Below are 12,535 nucleotides of genomic sequence, written 5' to 3' on the forward strand. Positions count from 1 at the left end.
AAAATGCTATCAACTCAGTATCTTATAAACAGCAAACATTTATTTCTCACAGTTCTAGAAGCCAGGAGGTCCAAGCCCATGGCGCTGGTAGATGTGGTATCGGGTGAGAAGCCGCTCCCTAACTTTCATAGAGAGCACCTTCTCCTTGTGTCCCCACATGGTGGGAGGGGTGAGGGATCTGTCTGGGGCTGTTTTAAAAGGGCACGAATCCCTCATGACCTAATCATCTCCAAAGGCCCCCACCGCCTAATGCCATCACCGTGGGCATTAGGTTTTCAACAGATGAATTCTGGCAGGGACGCCAACATTCATCTATAGCACATGAGTTCCAGTTTCCACTCTGCCACTGGTCAGTGGTGTGGACAGGTCACCTCACTTGTGTGGACTTCAGTGTGCTCATCTGCAGGAGAAGATCAGGACTGGTTGTCTCTAGACTTCTTTCCGGCTCTAGAAATTCTGACTGCCCCACAGGTTTCTGCTGGGCCCTCCACATCAGCTCTGCAGGTTTCAGACTACATACATACGTAACAGATCTGCGGAGGCCCCATATAAGGGTTTGGGGCCCCCAAAGAGCCGGAGCTCCAGCTGGGCTGGGAAGGTTAGAGAGCAGATGTAGCTGTGAAGAGTGGGGGATACGGGTGTGAGCTGCAGTGGACGAGGCCGTACGTACTTATGGAGCGCCTGCCATGTGGTGGGATGAGACCATTATAAAGGTTGTAATGATTTCAAAAGGAGTCAGGCGCTCCGCCCACTAAGTTCTGAGTGGCCACGGAACCCCAGGAAAAGCGACGTGCCCACTCAGGGAGGCCGTGGGACCGCGCTGGGGTCAAGCTGCAGCGCCGCCCGCGCAGGCACCGGGGTGAGGCCGGCCTAGAGCCAGTGGGCCTTCCACGACAGGTAGGAGTTCCAGATGACCGCGACACACTGGACAACAGCCAACCTATGGAACAGGGGCAGCGGTGGCGGCGTGAGGATGATGGAGAATGAGGAGCAAGCATGGGGGGAGGGGAAGCTGGACAAGTGCTATGGAAAAAGAGGGCTTGTCCCCGAGAATGTCCATACCGAGGTCTCCTTCCTTCAGCCCTGAGGGAGGGACGGGCGGCTCGGACCAGAGGACAAGCAGGCCGGGTTCTGGTGCTGCCCGAGCTCTGTCTCTGGGACAAGAGCCTCAGAGCGGAACATGCTCATGTCGCCAAGGGTGGCCCTTATTCACGCCTGTGCAGGCTCCTTCCGAACACACGTCTCTGTGCATCTTTACCAGCTGAAGAGATTTTATCTTCCAAAAACGTCCTGCCTGCCATGAAACGTAGTACCTCCTTCTCTTTATTGTCAATTTACCTTTCTCTAATTTCAAAGAGTATCGCAGGGACCCTAGTGTTGAGGAGCTGGTCCACAAGTCTTCCTTTAAGCTATGCTCTTCAGAGTCCCCTCAGAAGAGTTTCGTATTTTCCCCTGTTCCCAATGCCCCTTCACCCCCAGCAATTTTACCTACTCATCTTGAGTTCCACTATATTTTCTACTGTGGTTTCAGCAACTACCTTTATTATTAAGGTAGAACAGTACTCCGCAGTGGACTAACGGGCCTAGGTTCCTCCTTGGCTCTTTCGCCTGCCTTCCTGTCCTGCCTAGACTGTTGCCCCCCAGGCACTGTCCCTGCAGCTCTGCCGTCAAAGGTGAGAGCTCAGGCAGGATGGAGACGGGGCTGTGAGCAGGAGCCTCTTCAGGGAGATGAAAGGTCAGTGGGCAGGTTCTGGGACAGGTTCTCTAAAGGAGAAGTTCTGACAAGAATGCTCGAGAGTCTGAGGAACTCTGCTCAGGGCGGGGTTCTGGGAGGGTCAAAAGTGATTCAAGGTTGAAAGGAGCATCACTTTGTGTCCAGCTGTTTGTGACGTGCACCTTCCTTGGAGGGTGGGGTGAGGATGTGTCTTACCTGTAATGAAGGGGGACCAGGTAGAAGTTGGCTAACTGCACAGCAGGCCAGAGCTACAAGAGAAAGAAGGTTAAGGTTGGGGGGCTGCCTCCCTCGCTGACCCCCACACTCACTGGTCTTCCTCCAGCTTCTGCAGACAAGAACAAGGCGAACAACTGGGTGAGTGCTTCCCTCAGTATGGTGCCCACACTGGGGACGAGAGAGTCACCCCAACTGAGGGGCTTCTCTGGCGGGAGGACCCCCGTCCCTGGGCACTTCCAGACTCAAGAAAGCAGGAGAACAGGCAGCTGCGGCATCAGCGCTTACGTAGTAGTTGGTGACAAGGGCGTCAGGATAGTCCTGAGGAGACAAAAGGGACCAACTGACACGAGCACTCACTTCCACGCAGCGCCCACCTGCCAGCTTGCAGAGCACGCCCGACACAGCGGCTGTTCAAAGACCAGACTCCGACCACAGCCCCCACCCCCCCAGCTCCTCTCCTCCCCGCCTGGGGCTCTGGCTGCATCCCACCTGGCTCCTCCCCACGAGGCCGGCCTCACTGCCCTGGGGCTGCCGGGCCGCCAGCCGGAGACCGCCCCCACCTGCCCAGCTCACCCGCCGTAGCTTGGCCCAGTTGTCTTGGACTGACAGGCCATTGAGTGCTCCTACCAGTGGGAGGAAACAGCCCAGAAAACATGGCGCAAAGCCCCCCTAGGGGAGAGAAATTAAAGTTCTGTGAGCACCTAAACCCCCGCCCTCCCCCAGCACAGCTCATGCTTCCCGAGTCCCTTTTCCTTCTGCTCACCTGATCCAACAGCATCTTCTTTAGTGCATCTACCTTGGTGGTGCCGGGGAAGAGGCGGTCCAAAACCCTGTACCAGCCTCCTACTACAGGGCCCTGAAAGGAAACCCCAGGGAGGACAGAGGGTGTGCGGTGAGGGGAGCGCTTGCCTTTTGCATCACAAAGCTCTTCTCTCAAGGATTAGAAACCAAATCCCAGTGGAAGCAGACACTTGAGGTTGGCTTAGACGTACGAGAGGCCAAGGCAAACTAAAGAATGACATGGAACTAGGACCACCGTCCAGTCCTCCAGCAGCCCGGCTGTGGATGGAACTTACCACAAAGCCACAGCCCAGGGAGACCATGATCAGGGTCCGGCCAGCCTGGTGTCCCCGCAGACCTCGCTTCTCCACCAGCTGCTGTGAGATAGTGTCACCCAGGCCCATCAGGGACCCTGCACAGGGGACACGGGGGTTGTCAGGATACCTCCTGGAGATGGGCTGCCATTCCAGGGAGGGAAGGAAGTCCCTGAATGAGGCTCTGACACTTGGAGCCTAAGAGATTAATTCTGGGGCAAATGGCCAGTCCTTTACTGCTGCTTCAGAGCGTCCTGTTAGAAATTGGGAGGGGCAGCCTTGACGAGGCTGGGGCCCACAGACTCTGCAGAGTCCTAAAGAGAAGTCACAGGCAGAGACTGCAGATAAAGGAGAATCTAAGGTGCCTGGGGCTGAGAACCATGGACTATCAGAATTGGAAAAGCCTTCCAGATAATTCTATCCAAACTCCTTATCTTCGAGGTATAGAAATGAAGGTCTGGGACCTCACATAACCAGTAAGTGGCAGAATCAAGGCAAGAACCAGGTGGCTTGATTTCCTACACAGTGATTTTTCCAGGACCCATACTGTAAATAGATCATGTGTAGAATGGTAAGGAACCCTGGGGTTTTTCCCCCAGTTCCAGGCAAGTCCCTGGAAAGTGTCCTTCACCTTGGTCTTGGGGTCTCTCTTTGTGAAGGACAGCAAGAATTCTTCTTCTAAAACACGAGTGCTTACATGGTCCCAGGCAGGAAGATGACTGGTTGAACCAGTAAGAGTCCCCACAAGGAGGAGTCCTGGTCACCTCCTAGCACAATCAGATAAACCCAGACTCCCCCCCCCCACATTCACAACCTCAGACAGAGCGAACGATAGATATTATAGCCATTTCCCATCCCCAGCCCCCAGGTCTTTGTACCCGCTTCCCTTCCCTCACTCATAGACACTCCGTCCCAAGCAACCCTAGTCAGACACCCACACCCAGAAACCAAGATAGAAACAGTCACTATTTACAGAGCCCCCTGTCAGTTACAGTGGTGTGATGGTTTCCAGCAAACACACACACACAGGGTCACTTGGGAGTGACCAGATGATCTCCGGCTCGCCTGTCTGTCTCACTGAGTAATGAGAGCCCCTCTCCAGCCCCACAGCCACCACTGTCCCTGTGCCCTCAATTAGCACTGGGCAAACACATCCTTTAACCCTAGTCCTTGGTACAGAGCTGGCTCTGACGTCCATGCTGGCTGCAAACTCACTGCTCTTCCCCCACACCCTCCGCAAAGCCCTGTCCCCGAGGAGCCACATCCAAGGCAGCTGGGGAAGGCTGGGGCCATGGGGGAGCCAGGCTGCTGGCCCCAGAGGCACCCATCATGGCAGTCCGGACTCTCCTCTCCCTGAAACTCAAAGTGCTGGAGGCTCTTCCCAGAACGTGCTAACCACAACCGCCCAGAGGGTAAGGACAGAATCCTAGACATCTTTTTTTTTTTTTTTTTTTTGAGAGAGAGAGCACAAGCAGGGGGAGCGGCAGGGCAGAGGGAGAAGCAGACTCCCCGCTGAGCAGGGGGCCCGATGTGGGGCTCGATCCCAGGACCCTGGAATCATGACCTGAGCCGAAGGCAGACGCCCAACCGACTGAGCCACTCAGGCGCCCCAATCCTAGACATCTTTGTTCTCTTATCCCCCGCCACACCTAACCAAGGGCCTGGCAGGTGCTCAGAAAACCAACCAAGGAAAAATGTCAAATGTACTGCCCCAAACAACAGGCCCACTCCAGGAAGGGCGTGAGTAGCCCACAGGCTCACGTGTCAGGCTCAAGGCGTGGGGACCTGTGGAAGTGGAGACTTGCTCCCTGCGCCACGCCGTCGGCACTCATCTCCCTACCTCCTGCCTCACCTCCCCCAGGGAGGGCCTGCTGCCGTGGCCATGCATAAAGGCAAGGGTACCTGGAGAAGGCCCGCAGAGGGCGTAACAGAAGGCAGCCGCTTCTTAAATGAAGAGACCTAACAGTTTGACACTCTACTTTGGCAAAATGTTTACAGCTTACAAATGGCTCTCACACATGTAATCCTCATGAAAGGTCTGGGAGGGGGCGCCTGGGTGGCTCAGATGGTTAAGCGTCTGCCTTCGGCTCAGGTCATGATTCCAGGGTCCTGGGATCGAGTTCCGCATCGGGCTCCCTGCTCCTTGGGAGCCTGCTTCTCTCTCTCTCTCTCTCTGTCTCTCATGAATAAATAAATGAAATCTTGAAAAAAAAAAAAAAAAAAAAAAGAAAGGTCTGGGAGGTAGGGTCACACTTCCATTTAATGTCTTTGAGAGATGAAGTTACTTGGTAAGGAGTAGAGTGGGGCCGAACCCAGGCCTTCTCTCAAGCAGGGGCAGGAGGCTCGGGAACTACAGAAGGGGCGGAGACTTGGGCGCAGGGGTCAGGGGCACCAAGAGGCCTCTGGCTTCTATTCGCAGGACGTTCCTGCCCAAACAAGGCCCCAAAGGCCATGCGTCAAAGACACTTCTTGGACTAATGCACTTCCTGTCTTTTGCTGCCCAGGAGGTGACCCTCTCTGTTCCTTGTCACCTTGTGGGGAGGGCAAGCAAGCAATATTCCTAGGTCACAACAGTCACAAAGAGAGGGAGGTGTGTGTTTTCACTCTTTGTGGCTTGCCAACAGTCACCCAACAAGCTGAAGACAGAGCAGGAATGATAACCACAGTCCGGGGAGCCAGCAGCCTTTGAGAAAGACGGACTCCAGGACCCCAGACCATGCTCATCAGGCAGAAGGGCAGCAGTGAGAGGGAGTGGGCTTGTAGCTCTGGAGCCCCCGCGGGCCCTGCCCATTTCAGACAGAGCCGTGCCCCGCGGTTCCTCCTCTGCCCATAGATCATCGGGGCGCTGGGCCTGCAGCACCTCCAGGGCGGTTGAAGGCTTTGGTCTGAGCACAGAGCAGGCCCGCATCTCTGGCCCAAGTGAGTTCGAGCAAGAAGAGCTGACATTCAGATTCCTCACTCTACCTTCCCCAATGCCAGAGCCCAAACAGGCCCCAACTGAGTCCTCCTGACACATATGGTTGGTCTAGATCTTTCAGTGCTCTGGCTCCCCTTGCCTCAGCCTTGTTTCCAGGGGGTTGGAGCCAGAGACCTGCGGAGACGTAATGCCCGAGCCCTGATGGGGCAGGGTGAGGGGCTGCCGGGCAGTGATGCCCAATGCCAGGCTGGGCGTGGAGCCCAGCAGGCAGACGCTGGCGCAGGTGTGACATCATGCCCTTGGGTAGGTGCCAGTTCTCATGCCGTCACTCACCACCGGATTCAGCGGAGGGGGTGGGGGGCAGGCTGCCTAAGCACCGATCTATTTGGGACCACCCCCTGCCCGCTAGTGGAAAAGCCCCAACTTCCACACCGTCTTTCTAGTTCCCTACTTCTCCCATTTTGTTCCTCTCCTGGCTTTTGTGTATGGGGTCATAGTTGCAAGAAAATAAAGTGCTAATGGAAGATGAGAAGGTTGAGGGGCTGGGGCGCCTGGGTGGCTCAGTCATTAAGTGTCTGCCTTCGGCTCAGGTCATGGTCCCAGGGTCCTGGGATCGAGCCCCGCATCGGGCTCCCTGCTCGGTGGGAAGCCTGCTTCTCCCTCTCCCACTCCCCCTGCTTGTGTTCCCTCTCTCACTGTGTCTCTCTCTGTCAAATAAATAAATTAAATCTTAAAAAAAAAAAATTTATGTTGTCTTAACCTAAGTTTCATAATTATAAATAAGCGCAAAATAAGGGGCGCCTGGGTGGCTCAGTCATTAGGCGGCTGCCTTCGGCTCGGGTCATGATCCCAGGGTCCTGGGATCGAGCCCCGCATCGGGCTCCCTGCTCAGCGGGAAGCCTGCTTCTCCCTCTCCCACTCCCCCTGCTTGTGTTCCTGCTCTCGCTGTGTCTGCCAAAAAAAAAAAAAAAAAAAAGGTTGAGGGGCAGCAAGGTGGAATGGGGAGCAGGAAGTGTGTCCTTGAGAGTCAGAGGCCTGGGGTGACAGGTACAGCTACTGGCATGGGGCCAGCGGTGCTGCTGACTCACTCCTCCCCAGAAGTCTGCACAGTTAAAAGGCTGCCTGGGCTGGGGGCTGGCTCTGACAGACCCCAGAGGCAACTGAAGCCTAGCAGAGATGGGGAGAGTGCATCCTCTGGGACTGCTCCGAATGCTCTCCCCATTCCTGGCCCGAAGCTGTCCTACTGCTAGAAAATGAGACAAAACGGAGGGCTCTACAGCTTGTCAGGTATGTCAGTCCAGACCAACAGGGACTACACTCAGCTTTTGAAGACCCCGTAGTCTCGAGTGCAGGGCAGAGCACTGGGAAGTGTGCTCCGTTCTAAGGCCAGTCCTACCGCTGACCATGGGGACCCCAGTGCACGTCCCCCCCACCCCTGCCGCAGTCTCCTGCTCTATGGTATCGGGGCTGGACTGGACGCTCCAGGGCCCGATGAGCTCTCACATCCCGGCAGAAGTCAGACTCCAGGGAAACCAGTGTCTGCCCCTCGGCTGCCCCCTATAGCAGGACTAGATTGGCCAAAAATGGATGGAGCTGGGCCCGGGGCCCGCTGGAGACTGGAAGGGCCCTCCAGAAAGGACGGGAAAAGGCTGACTCAGGCTCTGCAGAACACACAGTGGACCTTTTCCCAGGCTGCTCTGTTCCTGACTTTAGCTTGGTCAACACTAGGCATATCAGACACTTCTTTTGAACCATTTCAGATCCTGATTCACTTATCCCTTATTCTGGCCACTCCTGCAGCTCAACCTGATGAATCCTGCCTCAGGCCTGGGTCATACCCAGGGCTGCGCCCTTGATGCCTTAGCCGGGGACTGCACACAGGTGTTGACATCCCACGTGGCAAACCTTTGACCAATGTGGGATGAGAGCTGCTGGGTAAAGGTTTCTTTTCTCCAGAAAAGGCTATTCTCCCCTATAGTCCTAAGAGGCATTTCAAAGAGCTTCTCAGTCAGTTTTAAGGGATGGGGCAGCCATGTGCCTTAAGCAGTGTATGCAATCTGACCTTCCTTATACCGGCTCTCCCTCCTCCCCCATGGGACTACTTCCTACTCCCTTACAAAGTACCTGCACCAAAGCCCCAGGCTCTGCTGTTAGAGAACCAAGGCTGAGAGAATCACCCATGTTCAAATTTAAGGCAAATGGAACAAATGGAGCCAAAACACCACTAGAAAAAGAACAGCTTGGGGGCGCCTGGGGGGCACAGTCGGTTAAGTGTCCGACTCTTGGTTTCAGCTCAGGCTGTGATCTCAGGGCGTGAGATCTAGCTTTGCATCGGACTCTGTGCTGAGCGTGGAGTCTGCTTGAGATTCTCTCTCCTTCTCCCTCTGCCCCTTGTGGGCTTGTGTGTGCTCTCTCTCTCTAAAAAATAAATAAATAAATCTAAAAAAAAAGAACAGCTTGTTGTGTGTGGGTTGACAACACTCATGGAAAGGGCCAAGCCCCGAAGCCTTTATGTCTATTAAGCATTTTTACTTCTAAAGCCTTTTCACAGAGATAACCCTCATGCTGACTCTGTCAGGTCAGCTAACGCAACTCAACTCCTGAACGAGGAAATTGAGGCTCTAAGAGGTTTACTGACTTACTTGTCTCTCTTCGGGTAGCTACTGGGGGCTACGACTCTGAAATTCGAATCCTGCTCTTCTAACTCCAAGTCTGAAATCTCTATTCGGTCTTCCAGTGTGAGGAGCTATCCCAGGGGGCCGGAGGAAGCAATGTGCTAGGATCTAAAAACAGAGCTAAACCCACCTTCTCCCTTTATTCGTAGTTTGATCCAAATACACTAGCAGCAGGGAAGAGGTCTGAGAGAAGTGCTACCTAGAAAGTGCTTCAGGGCCGCACAGAGATGTGGGCTCTCGCACCGACAGACCAGCACCCCAGTTCGGCCACATATCTGTGCAAGGGCCCCTCTGAAGGACAGCTCCTCCCCTTGTCCCCCGCACACACCTTGGGCAGGGAAACACAAGGACTATCCCTCCCTCTCTCTTCTTGATGGCCATGAGGGGGATCCTTCCAGCAGTGAAGGGCCCTGAGGGAGTCTGAGGCTGGCAAAGGGCCCAGCGTGTCAGTCCCCTTCGCAGCCCCACAGTCCAGCATGAGTCACCACACACGCAACCAGGTGAGTCATGCAGGCTGACGGACACTCTGAGGACAGGACATGGGGTGGTTGGGCACGGAGGTTGGAGAGGGGCCCAGGGAGGGCAAAATCACCCATCCCTTGGCCAGTCACCCAGTGAAGTTTCTAGCGCTTCACCCAGTGAAGTTTCTAGTGCTGAAGTGGGGCTGTTCCAGTAAGAGGCCTGCTGTTCCTCCCTGGCTTCCATAGCCTGCCACTCCTCTCAACGGTCTTCCTCTCAGAAGTCCATGGTCCACCCTAGAATCCTCTTCCCTTCCTCTAAACATAGGCAAGATCCCATCTTAACCCGATCACTCTTCACTGCCCCAAGAGTCACAGACCTTCTAGTCCTCTCCCCTGTAAAACTTACATATCTCTGTGCCATCCCCTCACTTCTTAGCTAAGGTGAAAAATAAAGATGGTAGCAAATGCAGGTAAGTCACTGGATTACCTTTGTTAGGTTGCTATCCAATCACTGGATTTGGAGTAAACATAAATCCTTGATTAGTGTATTGTTTGGGGATACATACATGGGTAGTAAAACTGTAAGAAAAGCAAAAGAGTGGTATAAACAAAACTCAGGAAAGTAGTTATTTCTTGGCTTGTATGAGTTAGGGATAGGTGCTCAAGGGTTCTCAAGCTGGGTGCTGATACAAGAGTAATCAGTTTTAATACTATTTAAACTGTACACACATGTCTTAACCATTCTTTTGTATGTTAAGATATTATTTCATGATAAAAAAAAAAACAAATGAAGAAAAATAAACTGGGGTAAGAGTCCTGATCCCAACACTTACTAGGTGTGTAATCTAATGTGGACTCAAGGGATCCTAGCTCACAGATCTTTGTGGGGACCCTATGGGATAATGTGTTGAAAGTATTCTGCACACTGTAAGATGTTAGAGGGGCGTTTGCTGTTAGCTTTCTAAGTTAAGGCCTCCTGGGGGAATGCCTTTAACCCGAAGGGATGACTCCTCAGCTCTCTGAGGACTTTCAGATCCTACTTTACACCTAGGTATACCCTTCCCTTTGGAACAACCTTGGGGACCCACCCTCCAAAAGACTGGGGACAACTTTGGATGAGAGAGAGCCAACCTTTCAAGGGGGCTCAGTAGAAGCAAAAAATGAGGGAGGTTTGGTGGGGTGAGGTTCTGCCTCCCCAATCAGCCGGCTCTGGTCCCACTCAGGTCTATTCACTCACCAGCTGTCAGGACCTGTACCTTCCACGGGTGAACGGTCAGGGCTCGCTGGTATGCCCGCCAGAGTGCCATGATTCCTGTCAAGCCAAGAGGAGGGGGGGGTGTCACCCCCACTGCCCCTCCCCACAATTAAAGAGACACTTGACTTTCCCTTGTGTCCACTCCCTCTTCCCGACCCGATTCCAAAATGTCCTAGAGGGGAGAGGCCTCAGGAGGGATGCTTCCTGGACAGCTTCCTGTCACAGGGATCGCCTCAGGCAATCAGGTAATAGAGGAAGGCTGTAGGCGGCTGCGGAATCTCGGTGGCAGTCACCCGCCACCCCATCTCTGAAGCAGAGCCACCTGGGGGGCCTACTTCCGTACCGAGACAGTCATAAGGGCAGGTTTGCTCTGGCTTTCACCCAGAGCCTGGTCGGTCCCCACATTCACTCTTAAGTTGGAACCAGCCCGCATCCTTCCTGAGTCCAACTCCACACCAGAAATAGTGTGGCCCCTCTCTGGGCCTGGACCGGTCTCATACGCTTTGGACGCTCCAGGCACGCGACGAATTGAGCCAGGAAAGGAGAATCGCCCGGCACTCACCTGCGTTTGCGTCCTGCCCCTCCCACGTGACCCGACCCGGGAAGGACTTCCGCCGCAAGCCCCGCCCCTTCCGCCTGGCTGCCCCCGAGGATTTCCACCCCGCGGGCAGCCGAGGCTGGAGTGGGAGTGGACTGAGCGAAATAACTTGTGGAGAACCACTCAGCCGTCCGTCCGTGAGCAACCCCTTTCCCAAGTGGACCGCGCCGGGTCTCGGTGCCCCGCCTGCCATAGTCCCCAGCTGGGGCCGACCTCTAGCGTCTTCATGCCCCTTCTCTCCCCGAAGCCCGGACTTTTCAACCTGAACAGACCCTCACTGCTCCCGCACCCCGGAACTGGCCAAGGTGCTGACGCCCTTCTCAGTCTCGGAAATCAACTTGGAAACTATAAGCCATAGTTAAGTGCGTGTTATTTTTTCAGTGTCCCTGGGTCTTCACTAGCCTTGTGAGCTCCTGAATGGGTGAAAATGGGTCTTGTTCGTATTTGGCATCCTCGTAGCACCTAGTTCAGTCTTTGTCCACAGTAGCCTTTAGAAACGCTGTGTAAAGAGGACTCCTTCATGGAAAGCACGGGATTCCAGAACCTCAGAAGGTCTTGGTACTGGTTTTGTAACTTAGTGGGCTCTACAACCTTGGTCATCGCTAGACTTGAACTTAAGGTTCCTCATCTGTTAGACTATGTTTTTCAAACTGGGCTCCTCAGTGTTAGGGGTTTACAAGGAGATGATTTGGGGAGGTATCACTACAGGTTTTTCTTTACCTCGGCTTAAATATATTTCTAGAAAGAGCCACTTTTAAACAAAGGGATCCACAACTAAAAGTGTTTGGAAACCACTAGATTAGGTGATTTCTTAATCCCTTTTCAGCTTTAACATTCTAAAATTTTGTCAATATAGTGCAACAGCCTTCCTAGGGTGGTGGAAACTACTATAAGATCCCTGGCAGATTTGTCAGGCTGGCAGCCTTCACTTAACTATATTCAGGAAACCCACACTACAGGAAGCAGCCATACCTGATTCTTTCAGGTATGTAACCCTAACCCTAACCCTAAATCTCACTGATTCACACCAGCGAGCCCTGACCGTTCACCCGTAGAAAGTACAGGTCCTGACAGCTGGTGAGTCAATAGACCTGAGTGGAACCAGAGCCGGCTGATCTGGGAGGCAGAAGCTCTAGCCCCCACTTACTCAATTCTTGTATGATTAAGACAGGGAGAATCCTGTCACAGGTACTGGAGAAACACAATGAGGAAGCAAGATATTTCGATGTCACACTTAAAGGCTCCTATATGCAAAACACCATGCCAGGAGTGAATTTACACTAGTAAATTAATAGGAGACCAAATGTGGTAGGATGGAAAGTTGTTCTCTGAAGTCAGACTGTCTACTTTCAAATCCCAGCACCACCACTTAGTAAAGTGACCTTATTCAGACTGCTCAAACTCTCAGAATCTTATCTTTACAAGTAAAATGGGGCAATATCTACCTCATATGATTAAGTAACATATGCAAAATGCCTGAAATAGATCAAGTGTTTAAATAAACACTCATGTATCCTCTTTTCTTCCTTCCCTCTTGAGAACACATGGGAGGGAGAATTTTTAAGAGAGAAATCTGGGAAGCTC

General features: G+C 53.4%; 1 protein-coding gene across 2 annotated transcripts; it reads right to left on the reverse strand.

Moving 5' to 3' along the window:
- Positions 1–20: 20 nt before the first annotated feature.
- Positions 21–12,529, reverse strand: MPV17 (mitochondrial inner membrane protein MPV17). Of its 2 annotated transcripts, none has more exons than XM_045884281.3 (8): positions 10,916–12,529; positions 10,336–10,410; positions 3,028–3,143; positions 2,715–2,807; positions 2,525–2,620; positions 2,237–2,269; positions 1,931–1,983; positions 21–940 (listed from the first exon to the last, which is right to left on the reverse strand). In XM_045884281.3, exons 1-8 carry the CDS (start codon positions 11,142–11,144, stop codon positions 871–873), a joined length of 765 nt encoding a protein of 254 aa, XP_045740237.2. In that variant the 5' UTR covers positions 11,145–12,529; the 3' UTR covers positions 21–870. The 2 variants fall into 2 exon arrangements, with proteins under 2 accessions (XP_045740237.2, XP_045740238.1); XM_045884282.2 differs by lacking the exon at positions 10,916–12,529 and adding an exon at positions 10,697–10,906.
- Positions 12,530–12,535: the final 6 nt, after the last annotated feature.

The sequence above is a fragment of the Mirounga angustirostris genome, unplaced genomic scaffold, assembly GCF_029215605.1.
Source record: "Mirounga angustirostris isolate CCGP_5_RB_7025 unplaced genomic scaffold, mMirAng1.0.hap1 SCAF_10, whole genome shotgun sequence".
NCBI classification, from domain to species: domain Eukaryota; kingdom Metazoa; phylum Chordata; class Mammalia; order Carnivora; family Phocidae; genus Mirounga; species Mirounga angustirostris.

Bases quoted from the DNA above. Each gene is read 5' to 3' on its own strand.
- MPV17 (XM_045884281.3), bottom strand. From the start codon at position 11,144: ATGGCAGGCGGGGCACCGAGACCCGGCGCGGTCCACTTGGGAAAGGGG. The intron at 2,621-2,714 runs GTGAGCAGAAGG...TCTCTCCCCTAG, and splicing joins AGAAGATGCTGTTGGATCAG to GGGGGCTTTGCGCCATGTTT. The intron at 941-1,930 runs GTAAGACACATC...CCTGTTCCATAG, and splicing joins CTGGTCCCCCTTCATTACAG to GTTGGCTGTTGTCCAGTGTG.